This window comes from Ovis aries, chromosome 24, assembly GCF_016772045.2.
Source record: "Ovis aries strain OAR_USU_Benz2616 breed Rambouillet chromosome 24, ARS-UI_Ramb_v3.0, whole genome shotgun sequence".
In the NCBI taxonomy this organism is placed as follows: Eukaryota; Metazoa; Chordata; class Mammalia; order Artiodactyla; family Bovidae; genus Ovis; species Ovis aries.
In genome coordinates this window covers 6741933-6762792 of record NC_056077.1, presented here as the reverse complement: position 1 = coordinate 6762792, position 20860 = coordinate 6741933, and the positions used below count along the sequence as shown (strand labels likewise).

The window sequence follows — 20860 nt, the reverse complement described above, 5'->3', positions numbered from 1 at the left end:
TACTTGAACAAATATTAAAAGTAAATTAACAAGAGAGCACTCAGGAGTAGGGTCCCGAGCAATAACAGAAAGTCATCATCTTTTGCCCTTTTTCAGCCGAGATCCATCAGTCAGTACCATAGTATGCCAGGAAGAGCAGAAAGAGCAATGAAACCTTTTTTCCCCAAACTGTTTCAGGAACCAGAAAGTTCTAACCACAGAAGCGCTTTCCCAAGCCTATAACAGGCTCGAGAATGGAACTGGGGGTCCTTTGGAAAAACCTTTCTCTAGGAGTTTCTTCCTGCAAGGGGTCTGCTCATTGCCCCCAGCTCGCCTGCACTCAGTGTGGTTGAAAGGCCAGGGCTGAGGCCAGGGCCCTCCTGAGCTATTGTGTCTGAGAGCTCACCCCACCTGACGCAGCCCCTCTGAACCGGGCCAGGCCAGGCAAGCCACATCAGGTAGACAGTCCCAGAGGAAACGCCCAGCCCTGCCAAGTTCTCGTGGGGCAGCGCGTGGGGAAGAGGAAGACTATTGATGAATGGAATTTTCTTTGCCTTTCTTCAATGAATTAAACAGCACACTGGGACTCCTCTCCCCGTCCATCAAAAAGGTCTCTACAGAAGGGACGATTACACCCACACTTTGTCATCTCTGCTCATTCACAGGACAACCTCCTCTGCGCGTTGAGCCAACGAACCAACCTGATTTTGTTTACAAGGCAGCAATTTCTCTTCCAGAAGACTATTATTTGCCTGACAAACGACACTGTTTTCATCCGGCCAAATATGAATAAACAAGCATTACATTTTCTCTTGGGGGCACAGAGCCTGGTTAAATGAATCAGAAAACCCTAAAAAAAGATTGTCTACCCTCCGTCCATCAGTTACTGGACAATTACTCAAGGGTCGGCTGCAAGGAAGACAGATGGTGTGAGCACTAATAGGATGGGCTTTCTGGGCTCGGGTAAAGGCAGAAGCCGCCGGGTGTGTGTTCTGACACGGGGAACCGCCACGAAATGGCAGACAGAGCTGCCGAATGGCGCAGGACTCGGGTCTCCGGCCTCACAGATGCCTACAGTTTTCACGAGTGCATGCTGGATGAAATATTCTCCAGGCTGACATGGCCCAAGGAACCCTGTAGTGCTTCCCCACCCTGCTTCAACACAGATCCCTAAAAAAGGAAGAAACAGAGGGTGAACCTTGGCCCACCTAAGATATGGGTCTTTTACATGGCAGACAAGAGCCCAATAATTCATGCCTTTCCCCCATCACTGGAAAAATCAGAGAAACTAGGAAAATTGGTTAATTAGCCAGTTTATAACACTCGATCTCTCTACAAAGAGACACGAGGTCCTCGGTTCTATCAGAGAGCCACCCAGGCTTGGGAATAAGCTCATTCCAGCCACTTAAATTCCTTAAACAATTCAGACATGAAGATAATCTATCCTAATTCTTTTCTGCATTATTGACACTATTGACTCCCCCCGATCCACAGCACGATCTAATAAATCAACACGGGATTAAGCCGAGAAGAAAGAAGGTGATAAAATGCCATTTGGTCCTCTATAAATCATCAGATGAAGCAGCACGAGGTAAGTAACTAGAATGAGAATTGAACTTCTCTGCACAGCCATCATTGTTACGGCCTCCCTAGCGTGTCCCAAATTTATAACCGCGGCAGGTGCGTGGGGGTGAGAGCCCCCCACCCCCGACCCCGTCCCCACTGCCTTGGTGTAAGAGCCATCTTCCTGGCGACTTGGAGCTGAGATCCGCTTTCTAATTAAAGACAGAAAGGGTTGATATGCAGGTTTCAGTTCAATCGCTTTCGATCTGAAGGTGTCCATAGTGAGCAATGACTTCATTTACCAGGAATTACCCTTTGTACAAACCACTTCACTATTTAAAACAAACCACATGGATCATCATTAAGTGGGGAAAAATGACCGATCGGATATTGACAGTGGCACCGTCCACTTCAGGCCCTCCCCCCCCCCCCCCCCCCCCCGGCCCTTTCCCTTTTAATGTGGAATTTAAGCATTTGACTTGTTTTCATATTGAAGCTGATAAAAAGGTTCTCAGTGAAAAGGATCTGACAGATGAGAAGCTTTCTTAGAACAGGACTGGGAGACACTGATGGAGGTTTAGGAAGTGGGGAAAATGAAGTTAATATGCTACTGATCCTCTCCCAGGGAGTTAGAACTGAGCGTAAAACAGCTCTAGGGGAAATGTGGCACGCACTGTGAGTCAGGCAGCAGACCTGTCTGTTCTGTCCATACGCTTACCATACCTAACCATGCAATGCTCTTTGGCGCATGCCCCTGTGCCTTTAGGATGGACATCAAGCATCTCTTGGTGTTTTGTTGTTGTTATGAGGAGTGTGTGTGTATGTGTATGTGTGTGTGTGGTTGTTTTCTATTTCTCTGTGAAAAACACTACCTATTCTCTTGTAGTAATCTATCCAGAATTTTCCCTCCAAGTCAGACTGTCAAAATGTGTACCTGCTTTGGAAAGCTGGGCAGATTCTATACTGGGGAGGTGTGAGTTTGAAGTTCACTTGGGAGAAGTAGATTCACCATCAACGAAGACACCAGATAAAGATGCTGCAGTGTGTCAAGAACGGAGGCTGGAGTAGAAGCTTGCCCTAGAGGGCAAGACTGAACCCAGAACTGTTACAAAGCTCGTCTGTCCCTTCCACCTTAAAAATGGTCCAGGGCCCCAAGATCGCCGCTCCACCCTAGAGGAATACAGATGTGCGTACATCTGTATGTGATGACATCACTGGCCTCGAGATCTAGATGCCAAAAGGACCCCTTGACGTGATCGCAACCGTAGTAACATCCCTGATGTGAAAAGAGAGGAGAAAAAGGGAAAAAGAAAGAAATTGTAACTGTAGGAAAATGCTCGCCTAAAGCAGAGTCAGCGGGGAATAGCAATCAATGAAATGGAATAAGTCAAATAATTTCAACGCCAAAGTTGCCTCTTCTTTGGCCTGAATAAACAACTTCGTTTTCTTTTTTTTTTTTTTGGTGGCAAAATGGTTACGTCGTTTTCATTTGGTCATTCAGGGTAAACACGATGCTGAGGTATCCAGATTGATTTTTGCTTTTATGAGTTGTCTTAGGAACAAATCTGGGAGGGTTTAGGAAGAGAGGTGAGATGTCAAGGCTAAGGCAAAGAAAACGGATGACGAAGTCATTTTCCTTCAATACTGGATGAGAAATAAGCACCATCAGAAGCTTCATTCCAGGAAAATGTATTTTAAGGAGGACTCAGGGGCCCCTAATTAGAGTGTGTGCCTTTAGAAAACAGAATGATAATGCTTCCAAAATAAGAGTGGTGTTTTAATTATGTTCTTATGTAACTGGTGATCTGAATGATCAAGACTCCTGAAATATGTTTATTTCTAAATAATAATAAAGGAAAAATGTCTCCAATGAAAGTGTCATTTATCATCAGTGTGGCCCCATCCAGCCATCTAATCAGCTTTGAAAATACAGATTTAGCCCTCCGGTCATCAAACTTAAATAGGGATACCGTGATAGTTATAGATTAATAGCAGATGGAAAACACTGTAGAGATGTACAGAGAGGAGATGTATGGATGGTAACAGTAAGTGGTTCGTGGAGACTGACGTGAACTCTTTCACACCCTTCATCAGCCAACTGTCTGCACTGCTAAATAAAAGCAATGACATGAGACGTGTGCACGGACTATCACGCCAGCCGTGGTGAGGAGGGATGACCTGAAGATAAAGCTCTCCCACCCTGAGAGGGAGCCTTTAGCGAGGTGGAATGAATGGCTGGAAAACCTGGTTCTCAACCTGACAGGTAAAACTACACGTCTGCCTTACTAGACTTCAGGCATTAAGTGAAACTCGGGAAAAATGCACACACACAGACACACACGCAGATACACACACCGCATTCCAATGTATGTCGGCATCACCTTATCAGTGCTTTCGTAGAAAGCATTATAAGCCCTGTCAGAGACTGGCGAGAGGGTGCCTTCCACGGTGTCAAAGCCCACATTTGTCTACTGCCATATGGAACCACAATGCTGATTCAGTCACTTCTAAATATTTGTGATGGCTGCCAAGATCCCCCTTGAACCACCCCTTTCTAGAGCAGGAATGTTTCTCCCCCTCCTCCATAGACACTGCCTGACTGATGTTAAAAACCCCTGCATTCCTCCTAGATAACTTGTCCTTTTCGAGGCAAGAATAACCTCTCATTCAAAGTCACTGTCTTCTTTGCTAAGTTGTGCCCCCCAAAGCAAAGCAATTTAACAACCTAGAAGGAAGAAACCTGAATTTATTCTTAAAAAAAAAAAATGTATAAAGAAACCATGAGCACACTGAACACTTGTAGTATTTCACTTGCTAGGTAATGCTTTTCAAATTGATTAATAAATAACATGAAAGAAGTGAATACGGTAGGCAAAAGATCAGCTCATATTAATACTTTGATTAAATTCAGCTGAGGTTTAGCATTTGTAGAAAGCTCCTTAGGAGACTCTTCTGGTGGGTAACTGGTATAAAACACACACACACACTCACACTCACAGCAAAGGCACAGAAATGGTAGAAGCAGATGAATCACATCATATGTTACCAATAACCTCTTGGGAAATGTTTCCTGGCACAGCTTCCTTAAGGACAAACAGGATAAAACACTATTTAAAAGGATAAACCAGTTTGGCCCTAAGATAGTAAAACAACGAGAAAAATTTTAAAAAGGTTGTTCTCCAAAAGACTCGAAAGAGACAACGCGCCCAAGAAATATTTTTTCTGGAGGCAACCAACTTGATGACAAATTACCCAGATGTTCAAAGCAGAATCTTGACATTTTATGAATATGCAGGGTCTTTGGAGCAGGAGGCCCCCTGGAACACGTGTAAAGGAAGTTTAGTCAACCACAACCACACACACTTAACACATGGGACTCTTGAAGGGAGTCAGTGGAAAAACAGATTCAAAGACTACAATCAGATTAAACTAGAGAAGGATCCGTGATCCTGGGAAGGGAAAAGCATTCCTTCAACTCTGCCAGTTCACATCCACAAGCCCTGTCCAGTGAGACAGAGCTGGGCTAGTCACCCCACAAGGCAATACTGAGCCTGTTTCCCAAGCCTTGGAACCAAGTTAAGCAGTCACTCTACTAGTAAAAAAATGAAAAGAAAAAAAAAAAAAAGGTCAGAGGGAAACACCCAGAGAAAGACAAGAGAGTGGAAGATTCTGAAATAGACACAGAATGGAAAATAAAACGCAGAACCCATCAACAAGACCGTTACGGGAGCCTGGGGGGGCGGGGGGGGGGAGCCTTTTTCCATGCCAACAAAGACTGCATCCTAAACCACTAGCCTTCATCACAGCATCCCCTGTGAGTTTACACGCAGGTTCCGGGGCTGACACGCTCCAGAAAGCCGAGGGCTCGGGTCCCCAGCGGGCGGAATATAGCACAACCCAGACAAACTTAAGGAAACAAAAATACTCAGCACCTACCCACCGACATATATGTTTTTTGCACTCCTTATTAAAGCGGCTGAATGAAAACTCCAGACATCCAAATGCCTCCGCAAAGACCCAAACTCTTAGCATCAAAGAGGTCTCAGGCTCATATCGCCACCGGACGCACGGACACGAGAAAGAATGTGAGTGATTAAAAAAAAAAAAAAATGCAGTTTGCAATTTTAAACTCCCGATACCCAGGTTCAGAATCAGGCGTTCAAAGTACCCAGACAGCAGCAAATACAGCCAGGCGCGGGGTGTCCGGGCTCCACGGAGAACTAGGGGCTCCGATTCCCACCCCTCCGGTCCACACGCAAGCATTCCCCGTTCCCCAAACCCATCCAAGGTACCAGAGCGCTTCCCAACGACTCGGGTACCCAGGCCGCCGCCGCCGCCGCCGCCGCCGCCGCCGAGCCCCGGGGAAGCAGCCACCGAGGGAAGAAACGCGCGCCTTACCTGCTGTAAGTACATAAAAGTCAAGGCACACGAGAGCTGGGGACACATGCCCACGCTGGGGAGCGCCACGCAGGTGGCCCCCGTCAGAGGATGCTGCATACTGGCGCCCGCCGAGCACGAGTGGGCACGCTCGCACGCAATTGCCGCTGCTCTTTGCCTGGCCGCTACAAATTTTTTTTTTTTTTAAATTTTGCTGATTATCTAAGTCAAAACCCGGCGCCTGTCTCCCTTCTCTCTCTCTCTCTCTCTATCTCTCTCTCCCTCCCTCCCCCCCGCCGCACCCCGCGCGTCGGTCCGTCCCTCCTCCCTCGCTTTCCTTCCCGTAGGTTCTGCTAGATCCCGGTGGCGTTCATCTCTGCCTCCAACTAAGACACTTGAGAGGGCCGGGCAACTATTTTGTTCCTTTCGTGGCTGTAGCTGGTTTTTTTTTTTTTTTTTTTTCTTTTCTGGTTGTTGGGCCTGCTTTCTGAGGCCCCTCAAAGTGGAGGGTGTCTCCTGGTCCCCCGCCCCCGCGAGGATGGGAAAACCAGCAAAGGCAACTTCTATGGAAGGTAGAGGGGGGCGGAGGCCCTCCGGGAGATGCTGAGTAGTGGCGGGGGGCCTTGGGGTGGGGGGGGGAGGATAGAGCTAAGGGTGAGAGAGAGGGAGGGGAGAGAGAGAAAAAGAGAGAGAGAGAGAGAGAGGGAGGGAGAGATTCAGACTCACACCGAGGCTCAAGCCGCTGATGCTGAAGCCGCGTCTCCTCATTTGTCAAATGGGTCCAGGGGCAGGGTTTTTTTTTTTTTCCCCCTCCCGTTTGCTCTTTTTTTTTTTTTTTTTTTTTTCCCTTAACGACTCACCAAAATTCAAATTGTGTCTGCTAAAAATCTCCGCGGGGCGGGCGAGGAAGCGATCGAGCGCCCCACACCGCCAGCATCCAGGCAGGCTGGACAATTCGTGCAATGGGAGCCGGGACCCAGAGTCTAGATGTGGGGTGGCGGCGGGGTGTTTGCCCGGCTCGGTTGGGCAAATAAACACAGAAATGGGATTCCCCCTCGTGGGAGTGCTGGGAGGACGCCTAGGGGCTGGGGGGCGGGAAGGGGCGGCCAGGGGGAGCTGGGGGCTGTTACGGGCGCTCGAGGCAGGGAGGTTGGTGGGGGTCCCCGCACCCCGGGCGGGGCGGCCCAGGTGGCGCTGCACCCCCCGGGCCTTCGGGGCGCCGCTTTTTGCTCTGCGCCTCCCCTTGGCTGAGCCAGCAGCCGGGCGCACACCACCCAGCCCGAGACTGGAGATGGGAGAAACCGCCCTGCATGGGGTTGGGGGCTGGCGTGGAAATCAAGCCCCTGTTCGAAGACCACCTCCAGCCCTACGGCCAATTCAAGGGGGCTTCACTCTGCCTAGGATGCCCGCTCTTCTCAAATTAATAAACGCGCGGGGTGGGCAAGTCCGGATTTGATCAGCGATGACTCTTGGGCTGCAGCCCCGAATAACCCCCATCAAGGTTTATTTATTTTATTTTCCTGCCTGACCAGCCCTCCTCGGCCAGCATTAGCATTCCACTCTTGCAAAGGGGCTCCCCCCCTTCCTCTATTTTATGAAGTAATAATTATTCATTAGTAGATTTCGTTAGTCTTTATGCAATAAAATAGGATGTGATCTGCAAATCAAAAGAAAATATTAAGACTCTAAGGAGTCCTTGGTCCCCCATGCGGTGGGAGCGGGATGGGGGTGGGGAGGAGGGGAAGCACGTTCTGGGCTGCAGGAAAACGATCAGAAATAGTAGTCCTATTTTGTGATATAGATTTGCACCCAGCAATTGGGATTTTCTTTTTCAGAGCAAGAGGCTGTGTGAACAGCATCTCTTGATTGCTGGGTTTCTTGCAAGAAGCCTTGTAGGGGTGGTGGGTGCCGTCGCCCTGAAGGACAGGGCAGGGGACTCGCCACCAGGGGCAACCCCACTGACCTTTCTGGGAGGCTCATGGGAATGTTCGGCCAAATGACAGTTTCCCAGGCATCAGCTTCACCAGGCACAACTCACTCTGCAGGCTAATCAAAATGCTTTCTGAAGAAAAGGCAATTAATTACGCCACAGCTCCATTTTTTGTTGTTCTGTTTTGAGACACCATCAGTAACCAAGTCTTCACTCGGCCAAACACTAGGCCCCGACCTGGCTGTTTTCTTTCTATCCCTCACCTTGCAAAACCAGTTTCTCCAACACCCTGGGACTCTCACATTCCCCTCAGTTTAGAGGGGGCACCGTAGGATGCTAAACCCTAAACAGAAGTTTGTCTGAAGGATTAAGGGAGAAGAGACTGGTATCTTACACTGCTTTTTTGGGAGTAGGGGTGGGGATGGGGTGGTGCAGTGATTGTTTGAAAAATCCTTGCTATACTTTGTCTCAGTTCATCAGACAAGGTCTGATTTACAAATAAACTGATTCAATTTTTTTTTTTTTACTGTCTCTTCTTACTCTCTGCCTGTCTTGGCTTTTTTGGTTGTTTTTGGTAAAATTTTGCAATTCGCAAAATCAAAGGGAAAACCATCCCACAAAACACAATCTGGAATGAAAGGTCAAAGATTCTGCCTATCCCATCCTTCCCATCGCCTTCCCATTCTCTCCTTTTGCCTTAAGCAATCTGCTGTAACTGACAGGGTTTGGTCATGCTTGCCTTTTTTTTTTTTTTTTTTTTAATTCCTTGCTGCCACTGGGAAAACCTGCAAAGGCCCCAAGAAGAGAACAGAATTTCCCCCTCAGCTCATTTTCATAAGAAACACGATAAATAATACATGGCACTTTAATAAGACCTTATCTGAATGGTTTAATGAAAAACAAATACATTATGTAAGGAACCAATAACTGCTCTCAGCTGCACTCAGCCAACACTGGTTTGCCCGTCCGTTTTTCTCCCGAAAGTTGAAAACTCTCGGTGGTGATTGGATTCCTACAGACCCTTTTTGCAATAATGGCTCCCACTTTCCCCCTTACACTTAGGTGTTGCGGCCGGGCGAACTGGAAGCCGGCAAAGAGAAACCGTAGAATCCAGACCATATAAACACGTCTCAGGATGATTCGGGGCCAGGCTGCATTCCCTGGATAACCAAGTCAGAACATCCCTGCACAAGTGCATGCAGACAAATTCATGCAGACCTGACTCTGCACACAGACAAGTATGCAGCCCATCAACCAGATACAGGACAGGGCAGGAAAGACTTTGCAGTAACTGAGAAACACACACAGCACCGGGTGACCCCAAATCAAATGGTAACTCCCCAGCTGCAGCTATGGCTCAGTGGAAAAAAACTCTGCTAGCCTTTTAAGCAGTGTCTGGGGATGCTGAATTTGAATTCCACCTCAACAGAGACTGAGAGAGAGCCACATCAATGCTACTAGCTCCCAAATGATTCTTCTATTATACATGAATAAATGGGAGACGCGGGGGAAAGAAAATACTCTTCTCTCTCCCTACAAAGAATGCCCGGGCAGTCAGTGTCACTTGGGTGTATATTCTGAGTCACATTCAAGGGCCGCCCTCCTGCTTTCTCAACTACAAGGAGCCGTCATGGAACGCTTACCCCGCAGGAAGCAGAGTGCGCAGGAAAATAATGAATAATGCTGTCTTCAGATGGAACTTGACCCACACAACAGTGTTGGAACTTTTTACTTCATTCAAATTTGCCACCTCTTCAGAATAATAAAGGAAACATTTTTTTTCCTTTACTCTCTTTCATAATCCCTTATTCTAACTTCCTAAGACTGTCAAAAAGCAGGTATTCAGCTAAAGAAAGATTTTCTATGGAAGTTGCCCTGCCTCAGAGCAAAAAAAAAAAAAAAAAAAAAAAAAACTTTATTAGACAGAAAGAAGGCCTTCTTGATCTTAAATGCAATTTTCCGTTCGAAGGCTAGGCAAGAAGTGACTGAGAAGTATTTTATTCTCACTTCCAAATTTTGATATGGCAACAACAATCTTCAGGAGAGGGAGAGTGAAGTCTCTGTAGGGAACTGGTTGTTATTATCTCTATCACAAGCATATTAAGTCACCTACTTGTGTAAACATTTGAACACTATTTAGTGGGTGTTGATTACACTCAGGCACTGATCTAGTCCCTAAGGCTGCGTTAGTGGGAGAAGGCAAAGATCCCTGACATCGCACGGTTTACATTCTGGTGGGAGTGTCATCAAGCACAGAGCAAAGATTAGAGTAAGTCGATTGTACAGAATACAGAAGGTGACGAGTGCTCTGCAAAGAAATGAAAGAACAGGATCACGGCGTCAGGAACACCAAAGATAAGGAAGTTGGGGCAGGTGGCAGTAAATACTGTATAAATTGGTGCTCACTCTGCAAATGCAGTTTCAGCTTGACAGGTACACACTGCTATGTTTAAAATGGATAACTGACAAGGACCTCCTATACAGCACAGGGTACCCTGCTCAATATTCTGCAACAACCCAAAAGGGAAAAGAATTTGAAAAAGAACAGATACATGTATAACTGAATCACTTTGCTGTACACTTGAAACTAACAGAGCATTGTTAATCGAGTATGCTCCAATGCACAATACGAAGTTAAAAAGAAAAACCTTGCATCCTCACCCTATCCACTCTGATTGCCAAGCCCCAGGTTTGCCTAATATATCAGTTCTGGAGTTCCTGTGGGTCAGTCCACCGAGAGGGGTGTTGGGAGAGTTTGACCCTATCAGTGCATAAAAGTGGGGAAGATTCCTACCTGCAATGTTGTCCATTTGAAGTGCAGGGCTTAATACAGTGTCTGATATATTGTAGGGACTCAGAAAATACTGCATTAGGGGATGGGTGGATGGACGTATGGGTAGATAGATGGATGGATGGATGGATGAACACAACAGCAATTTGGAGCAAATGACCTCTAGCTATCTCTTTCTTTTCAAGAAACACACAGATTCTGAGTTTTATTTACTTTTTAGCTCTTTCTATATTAAGGTGGCTTCTTGGCCTCTAGAATGAGGTCTCAGCCCCTGATGGTCCCTCAGGGCTACCCTGGTGAAGCCCTACTTCCCAGATAGTTCTTTTGGAAAAGGTGTCCCCACTCCATGGTGCAGAGTTGGAGGACTGGGGTTCAGCAGGGCTCAGATGATGAGCACGGCGTTCTTTCAGAGTAAAGGGCTGTGTCTCAGACAGATTGGATTCCAACCATTCAGACACAATTGCTTTGCAAGTAATGACAGGATTGAGGCTGGAGATCAGAGTCCACTTCTGAGTCAAGGACCCTCGAACTCCACGAGCTTCCCAGCCTGGGTGTGCGGTGTCAAGTTCAAGTTTAAAAGAGCAGAAATACAAGCACAAGGATGCTCAGTTCATAACTAGCTCCCATCACACAGGCTCTTTTCAAAATTATACTGGCTGTTTAGAAGAGTTAACTATGATCCTTTGTCCATAAGATGGACATCAATTAATAAATAAAATCAGCTAGTTTAAAATAAAATGCCTACTACCTAGAAATGAGATCTCTGTGGAGAAATGGGGCGTCTTCAGCACAGGTGATGAGAGTTAAAATTCATACAGTACTGGAGATGACAGGCAGCATTCACTCTCAACATCTCAAATATACTTATCCTTCAACCTAATTATTCGAGCTCTACATACGGGTCCTGTAAGAAATTGCTGAGATGGGCACAGAGATACACATAGTGGGATCATTTTTTTTCTAGCATTGCTTGTAAAAGCAAATGGACAGAAGCAATGGGAGAGCAGTTTAGTGGAGTGTGACACACACATACAAAAAAGCTGTTAGAAAGAACAAGGAACAGCTAGGTGTCTCTCCTTGGAAAGATTTCTAAGAAAGATCTTTAAGAAGTTTCACGGCATAGATGATTAATTTCACAAACGAAGGGACATCCCTGGTGGTCCAGTGGTGAAGAACGCACCTTCCGAGGCAGGGGACACACGTTCAATCCCTGGCTAGGGAACTAAGCTCCACACTCTCGTTTTTGTTCAGTCACTCAGTCATGCCCAACTCGTTGTGATCCCACGGATGCTATCACGCCAGGCTTCCCTGTCCATCATGTGCTTCAGAGCAGCTCAGCCGTCGCTCTGCAACTACTGAGCCCCAGAACCACAGCTAGAGAGACTGTGCGCTGCAGTGAAAGATCCCGCATGAAAGTAAAGTTCAAGTCATCAAACGTAAGAAATTCGGAAGTCCAAGTTCATTTTCCTGACACAACACATCTCATTAAAAGTACCTAGAGAACATTAAGTAGGTAGATAGGTAGGTAGGTAGATAGATGTTGATATACTTGTATATACCTCAGATGAAAAAGAAAACCAAACTCAAAGTCATTTTAATCATGATCATGAATATAATGCTCATTTTAAAGACAAATAGAAATTTTGTAGGTGTTCATTTCTGTCCAGTGAATACTGCAAAGCAATGTGGACTTAAACAGCTTTAAGGTCTTTGTATTTATTCAGAAAGACAAGATGGATACCAACTATTTGTTAAGTAAAGTCACCAAAAATGATAATAAGGCAGAAATTTTCATGTTAAAAAAAAAGAGAGAGAAGAAAGATCCCACATGATGCAACTGAGACCCGACACAGTCAAATAATAAATAAATGCGCTAAGTCATTTCGGTCGTGTCCAACTCTGTGCGACCCCATGGACTGTAGCCTGCCAGGCTCCTCTGCCCATGGGATTCTCCAGGCAAGAATACTGGAGTGGGTTGTCATGCCCCTCTCCAAATTAATAAATAAATATATTTTTTTTAAATTTCATATGTGAAAACCAAACTAACCAGACAGCAAGAAAAGCCCCACCATCTCTTTATGCATGTAGATGTGTGTGTGCGCACATAGAGACATACACATAGGCATCTGTGGATGTCTGGCTATAAAAACACAGGTATATACACGTGTGAAATGCATACAAAAGGATCCGAAAAGGTACCAGGGGTAAATTCGGTTACAACTAGAGTAATGAGGTAGAAAAGGGAGGTGGGGGACTTCCAAATGTTACTCTCTGTGGATGTTTCTGTCTGAATTTTCACAAGAATGGATTTGGGCAGGACTTCTATAATAAGATGAAAAAAAAAAATTCTACTGCTACACTGATGGCTCAATGGGTAAAGAATCTGCCTGCAATGCAGGAGACACGGGTCGGGAAGATGCAGGTCAGATCCCTGGGACAGGAAGATTCCCTGGAGGAAGAAAATGGCCACCGCCTCTAGCATCTTGCCTGGAAAATCCCATGGACAGAGCCCGATGGGCTACAGTCCAAAGGGGCACAAAGCGTTGGACACGACTGAGCGACTACGCTCGCGTGGCACAACTAGTAACACTATTCTGTTATCTTTCTTGCCACAATGAGGAACTCAGGTTACATGTTCCTGAGGAATACTTTTCTAAATGGTGGTAAATTTCCCTGGCTAGGCCACGAAAGCCTGCCTAAACACACTACCAATCAAGAATAGATAAACAGGCTAAATCGCTTCAGTCATGTCTGACTCTTTGCAAGACTATAGACTATAGCTCACCAGGCTCCTATGTCCATGGGGTTCTGCAGGCAAGAATACTGGAGTGAGTCGCCTAGGTATACACGCCCACAACAAAAATGAGAAGCACACGTTATCTTGGGAGCCATACAGGGTTCCAGCAACTTAGAACCTCACCTCTGTTTACTACCTCGCTTCTTAGCAACCAGGTCTGCAGCTGACCCGGACAAAAATGAAAATAAAAGCACCAGCCCCACCACCTCCTCAAGGGCCAGTGCTGCTGAGAAATAGACCAGTGAAGAGGAAGTCAGACAACGCTGCTCTAGACTGTAAGGGCAGAATCGGTTTGTAACCCCAGGAGGGGCTGATTTGCAATCCCCCACTTCCCAGGGCGAGAGACGGTTTGTCTTGGTACCAGGCTCAACATAGAGTTCAGGGAGACCTTTATGATGTACGGAGTGAGCGGCTTGTTTTCTGCTCTGCTCAAAACGCCTCTTCCCTGCGGGCCCCCTTCCTCTCACTGGGTAGTGGCCTCCCTGGCTGCTAGCTGGTGTCCTCAGAGGGCAAGCCTGCAGCAATGGACAACCCTTCCCCACTGTGTTGATCTGCTCTGTGCCAGCCACCAGAGCTTCTTTCTCTGCTTCTACTGCATCAAGAATCTCTGTCAACTGTCCTGGATTTCAGCCTGCACCCCAGAGAGAGACCCGGAGAGTTCCAGGGCTCGGATAGGGCATGACCTATCTGTAGGGCATGACCCTATCTGACCCTATCCTGGCCAAGGGAAGACTAGGGAGTTTATTGCCATAGAAGTGTGGAGATGCCCATAGTAGATATATTAACAGCATTCCAGCTCCCAGAAACATACGAGCTGGGTCTGTATTCAAGATGCGCGACTTGCAGGATCTGTACAGAGAGCATGCAAAGTAACCACTCTATGGCTCAGTTCTTTTATCTGTGAAACTGTTAGTTGTTCAGTCGTGCCTGACTATTTTGCAACTCCATGGAATGTAGCCTGCCAGTCTCCTCTGTTCGTGGGTTTCTCCAGGCAAGAATACTGGAGTGGGTTGCTATTCCCTCCTCCAGGGGATCTTCCTGACACAAGGGGTTGACTCTGGGTCTCCCACATTGCAGGCAGATTCTTTACCATCTGAGCCACTAGGGAAGCCGCTTATCTTTAATAGGGGGCTAATAATAGCCCCCCCTCACAGAACTACAATGATTCTCAGATTTTTTTCCTCCCTAATTCATATAATAACTTTTATCGCAATAAAAGTATGAAAACAATGAAGGGGGTTGCATGAGATTAATGGATGAATTTTTTTTTTTTTTTTGGTTCAAGTTAGTATATTTGTACACAGGCACAAACACACACACACACACACACACACACACACACACAAACTCACATACACCATCTGTTCTCATCATCATCTCGTAAAGGAAAGGGCATTTTGTACCCAAAAGTAAGAAGGACAGAGCCTCAAAATAAAGGACAGCCTTTCAAATGGATTAAATTTAGGTCTATTAAAAATTTCACTAAATTGCCCTTAATTTTCTCATTTAGCTGCAGTCTGCTGAAAATGTCATTATGGAATCAGATGAATGGGTGGATCCAGGAACCACTGAAAAAATGAGCGTAAAGTGCTTCTTAGCAAGGGCATCAGAACCCCAAAATCAACAATACACATCATCTATTAAGGGGATGCTTGGAAATGATAAACAGTGAGAGACACAACTTGGAATCACTAACCTCTTCACCCCCACAGACTTCCTGCAGTAGACCCAGCCAAATACCTTTCTCATTTCCGAGTTCCCTGAGCCACAGAGCAGCATGCCTTTCACATGGGAGAAGCTTAATCAAGGTCATACTGATTGGATTACTGGTTTCCCTTTCCCCAATGACACAAGGGTTGCAGCCTGCTCATTCAAGGCCACCAGAAATAATGGCTCTGATGGAGGGGTTGGGCGCTTCTTCTGGACCATATGGGCCTTCCCTGGGGGCTCAGATGGTAAAAATCCGCCTGCAAGGCAAGAGACTTAGGTCTGATCCCTGGGTCAGGAAGACCCCCTGGAGAAGGGAATGGCTACCCACTCCAGTATTCTTGCCTGGGAAATCCCATGGACAGAGGACTATGGCTAGCCATGGCCCACAAAGAATCAGACAGGACTGAGTGACTAACACTTTCACTCTTTATTTAAAAAAATAACTTTCTGGCTCATATGAGGGTGTGTGGTGTAGTGCGGAGGGCGGAATCCACCTTTTGGAATCTCTCTTCTTGGGTGTGAAGGTCTGGTTCTCCCTCATTCTTCTATGGCTGCTATGAAATGTCGATGGAGTTATAAAAAGTTCAGTTTCATTCAAAGAGATGAAAGAATAAATGCTAAATTGCTCAGTCACGTCCAACTTTTTGCGATTCCATGGACTGTAGCCCGCCAGGCTTCTCTGTCCATGGGATTGTCCAGGTAAGAATACTGGAGTGGGTGCCCATTCCCTTTTCCAGGGAATCTTCCCATCCTAGGGACCAAATTGAAGTATCCTGCATTGCAGGCAGATTCTTTACTGTCTAAGCCACCAGGGAAGCCTCATTCAAAGAGAGAATGATGCTAATTTGGCCTTCCTAAATAAGTTGTTAAACATAAATGAACACAGTACTTATAAGTTCTGAGGTTGGTGCTTACCATCTAATAACCACTCATACAAACTAGTGACTATAATTATGACTTATTTTTCTACTCAGTCCCCAACCAGCTGCTGAAAGAGGCGTTCCCCTTTTTTTGCCAAAACTTACACAAACAAGACCAACAATATCAATACATTCATGGACTGACCAGCTTCAGATGCAATTGTTTTTGAGAATTTTTTTCAAATGACATGACATTCATATGAACATGTGTAGACATCACCTTTCTGCCCTGGTCCTCTGTACACACATTTTATTTAACCTTGCTAATGAATCAAACGGACACAAACTTTCACATTAGTCCTTGTCAACTAAATTCCTCAACAGCTGAATCTCACAAAATGTCAGGTCAAGTTTTTTTTTTTTTTTTTTTTTTTTTACTATTTTTGGAAACTGACTATGCTTAACACTTGTAATGAGATTGCTTATGGCCAGTGCAATAGACCTCTGTATCTATGTAAACCTATATCTATCTATCTATCTGCCAATCCTTATTTACCCTATCTATCTCCTCATAAAACCCTGTAAGGTAGGTTTTACAGCTCGAATTTACAGAAGGAACTGAAGCTGCGAGAACTATACTCCTGTCTCTGTAATAAAGAATGAGGGGTAGTGTTTTCAGAAAGGTCTGTTGAATTAAAAAGGCAGGAAGTATTCTTTCCATCAGCATGCTATACCAGTAGTGGCAGAAATGCTGCTTACAAAATCATCACTGCCATCGTCATCATCTTATTTGTCATCATTTGCAATACCTAAACTTAGCAAGCACTTCTCCAAAGCATTATTCTTTGTCAATTCAGCTGCAAGATTTCCTCTTCTAGGAATCTATCCTAGAGACCAGCTACCTAATTTTATGATGGGAATTTCCTAGATTTTTAGTCCCTATTTACTAGAGGGAGGGAGAAGTAAGTCAGTCCCGCCCCCGACTTCCCTCTTGGCTCAGTGGTAGAGAATCCACCTGCCAGTGCAGGAGATGCAGGTTTGATTCCTGGGTCGGGAAGATCCCCTGGAGAAGGAAATGGCAACTCACCCTAGTATTCTTGCCTGGAAAATCCCACTGACAGAGGAGCCTGGCGGGGTACAGTCCATGGGGGGTCTCAAAGAGTTGGATGCGATTGGGCACGTCTACATGGAGAGACTGTCCTATCAGAGCAGCCAACTGACATTGAGTCAGGAGTGTCCCCAGACATACCAGGCAGAGCCCCCCAATTGAAAAAGACCCAGAGCAAGCAAATACCTTAAGCGTCCAGAGGAGGTTTCCTGAAATGATCGGTTCCAGGAGGCGGTGCTGAAGGAGAGTGCAAAGTTTAGCACTTGAGAGGGTGGGAATCTTGTTTCCAGTGCACAGGACAGAATGTAAGTGCGTGGGACAAGGGACCGTAGGCAGTAGAGACAAAAACGGCTAAGCGGTGATTTCTCCTAATGAACAAGTGGGTGGAGAGGTCTACTTTAGGAAGCCTCCACACCCCACCCACTCTCTGTGTTGCGACTTGCTGCAAACCTGCAGGCAAACAAAGCCTGTAGCAGATTCTGCTTTTCCTCTGCAGCAAGCTCAGCTACAAGGTCCTTTGACCCCACCGATGCTCAGAAAGACTTATCTTTATGTAACCAGAGTCACCCTCAAGCGCATCCTACGAGAAATTATTTTGCCTCTAACATCTCAAGCTCTGGAATCATCCCTTTTGACCTTAACCCCCCCAAGGTCCTATCTTGGCACAAGGTAAGAACTTCCACAGGGATCCCCAGCAATATTGGCACAGCTTCAAAGCCTGGTGGTTTCTGGCGGCGAGCTAGGATGGATGTAAAGATTCGAGACAAAACTAGGTTAGTCTGCAAAAAAGTCACGTTGCAAATGGACCAGATATGAGCTAGAAGAGCTTCTTGGTTCTCAAGATCTCACTTCAATAGATACATGTCTCTGGAATTTCAACTCTTGGTCCCCAGACTGCAATTCCTAATTATGGGAAACTCACACTCTTACAACCTCATCTGACCTTTTCACCCAGGTTTTTATATTATATGGAGTCTCTGAGCTCCATCCCAAGAACTCACAGTGAAGCTCAGCCTCTTGCCATGTTCCACAATACATCTACTCACGGAAGGCACATTTGAGTTTAGCAGACATCAAGACTGGGGATAGATATAAGGAAGAAAGGGAATAGGGGGAAAAACGACTCTAGAAGGATCAGCATGAATCACCTTCTCACAAATGACACTTGCCTATTCTGCCACCGTCCACTACAATTAGACTCTCTTGGTTCCAGAGTTTCTAGGCCATGTTTATATTTCCTCTTTCCCTTCCCACTGAGAGCCCAAGAGCAAATTCCCATGCCCACCATTTTGTCTCAAGTTTCCTTTTCCTTGAAATATTGACATCTGTTGACCTGTGTCCTAGAAGGAATCACCTTCTCACTCAAGTTTGTGTCTGTGTGTGCGCAGTCACTCAGCTGTGCCTAACTCTTTGTGACCCTTCGGACTGTAGCCTTCCAGGTCCCTCTGTCCATGGAATTTTCCAGGCAAGAATAGTGCAGTGGGTTGCCACTTCCTCCATCCAGAGGATCTTCCCAACCCAGGGATCGAACCCGTGTCTCTAGCCTCTCCTCCACTGGCAGGCGGATTCTTTACCACCAGCACCACCTGGAAAGCCCAAGCGTGCATCAAGCCATTTTTCTAAACCCAAACAGAACTCTGCAGAAGATGACTCATTGTGCCCACCGTTAAAAGAGGTGTATCCTTTGCACTTGGTTTCAGATAGAACAATCTGACACTCTGTCAGGCACAGTGACACATTAAGATGAAAACTACGTATTTCCCTGGTTGGACCTTCTGATACAGGTCTGTGGCAGAATTCTTACGTGCTCCATAAACTTGAGACCTCCTTCAGCATCATCTTGTGCTTTGTTAGGTCTCTTCACGCTTGTACTCCGATCGCCATCACCCTGAATGACCTACTTACTACAGTACTCTTTGCGCGTGGGAGAGGGGTTTGCAGCATCGGTGGGAAACCACAGCACCACTCTCTCCAAGAATCCTCGGCTCCCCTGCAGCCCTCAGGAATGATCACGCACCTCAGATTGCTTTCTGCACGTCTCAGTACAAAGGACCTGTCCTCCTGGCTGTTTCAATACCCGCCAAACAAGACGTTGTACATCCCACTCTCTGCCTCTATGGACTTGCCTTTGCTTGTGGAAACACCTCCCTCCCATTTACATAACCCTGAAACCCTAACATCTGCCCTTCATACCTCCCTCTGCAGCTTTGACTGGTCAATCCATCCCCACATTATATCACTCTTAGCTCTCCCATCTCTTGACTATAAAGTCTCTCCATTTTCCATTGCCCTGTTCCAATGCATCCTATTATTCTCCATGTATGTGTGTGTGTGTTGGTCGCTCAGTCATGTCTGACTCTTTGTGACACCATGGAGCATAGCCCATCAGGCTCCTCCGTCCATGGCATTCTCCAGGCAAGAGTACAGGTGCAGGTAGCCATTCCCTTCTCCAGAGGATCTTACTGACCCAGAGATCGAACCTGGGCCTTCAGCATTTCAGGCAGATTTTCTACCATCTTGAGCCACCAGGGAAGCCCCTGCTCCTGCTGCTGCTGCTGCTAAGTTGCTTCAGTCGGGTCCGACTCTGTGTGACCCCGTAGACGGCAGCCCACCAGGTTCCCCCGTCCCTGGGATTCTCCAGGCAAGAACACTGGAGTGGGTTGCCATTTCCTTCTCCAATCCATGAAAGTGAAAAGTGAAAGGGAAGTCGCTCAGTCGTGTCCAACTCTTGGCAACCGCATGGACTGCAGCCCACCAGGCTCCTCCGCCCATGGGATTCTCCAGGCAAGAGTACTGGAGTGGGTGCCATTGCCTTCTCCGAGGGAAGACCCTAGCCTAGACTAAAACCACAACAAACAAAACAACAACAAAAGCTATGGTCGCCTAATTGGTTCCTTTGCTCAGCTTCAGATCTTCCCAACTCACACTCTACACTGATTTCACAGGAGAATTTTAAATACACAAAAACAGGGCTTCCCTGTTTTGGCTTAGCGGTAAAGAATCTCCTGCCAACGCAGGAGACCCGGGTTCAATCCCTGGTCCGGGAAGATCCCAGGTGCTACTACAGGGCAACGAAGCCCGTGCACGGTAACAACTGAAGCCTGCCTGCCCTAGAGCCCAGGAACCTCAAGGAGAGAAGCCACCACCATGAGAAACGGGAGCACCACAACCAGAGAGGAGCCCCTGCTCCCTGCGACTAGGGAAGAGCCCAAGGAGCAACAGAGAGCCAGTTCAGACAAAAATGAATAAGCAACTATATAAATAAATAACATTATTTAAAAGATATATAAAACAAGCACACCCAACTTCCACTCAGAAGACATCAGGGACCCTGCCCACCACCAGTGACCCGATAGCAAACGCTTTGACGAGGCTCCTTGCCTCTTATCTGGCAACAGAACAGGCACTTTCTTGAATGCGCCTCCCTCCCCTCTGGATTCTGGTCACTGCATACCTAGTCTTGTAATTGCGTATGCCCAGTGCATATTAAAACCTCTCCAAATATATGTTCCTTGGCTGAAACTGCTTTAATGATATGAGTGTACAAATCCCAGAATACCCAGGGTGTAATTAAATAAATAAGCCCGGAATGAAACATGCATCTTTGTATGTTGTGCAATGTCGAGATGGAGATGAAAGCTCCTATGTGCGTTTCACTTTATTCTTCACAGGGGCAGAGCTGGGTACATACTGATAGCGCTGTTACCCGCAAGGATGCTGAAACCCAGAGGGGTTATGTAAGCTT

General features: G+C 46.4%; 1 protein-coding gene across 19 annotated transcripts in view; it reads right to left on the bottom strand.

Annotated features, from left to right (window-relative positions):
• RBFOX1 (RNA binding fox-1 homolog 1) overlaps positions 1-20860 on the bottom strand; it is a 2416982-nt gene that overhangs the window by 429766 nt on the left and 1966356 nt on the right. For 5 of the 19 annotated variants that reach the window (XM_060406060.1, XM_027961668.3, XM_060406063.1 and 2 more), the window contains exon 1: positions 5941-16143. The exons of the other annotated variants lie outside the window; for them this stretch is intronic. In XM_060406060.1, coding sequence (XP_060262043.1) covers positions 5941-6039 — 99 coding nt within the window. In that variant the 5' untranslated portion in view covers positions 6040-16143. Of the gene's footprint in view, positions 1-5940; positions 16144-20860 lie in introns of those variants that run through there. 19 annotated transcript variants of the gene reach the window in all.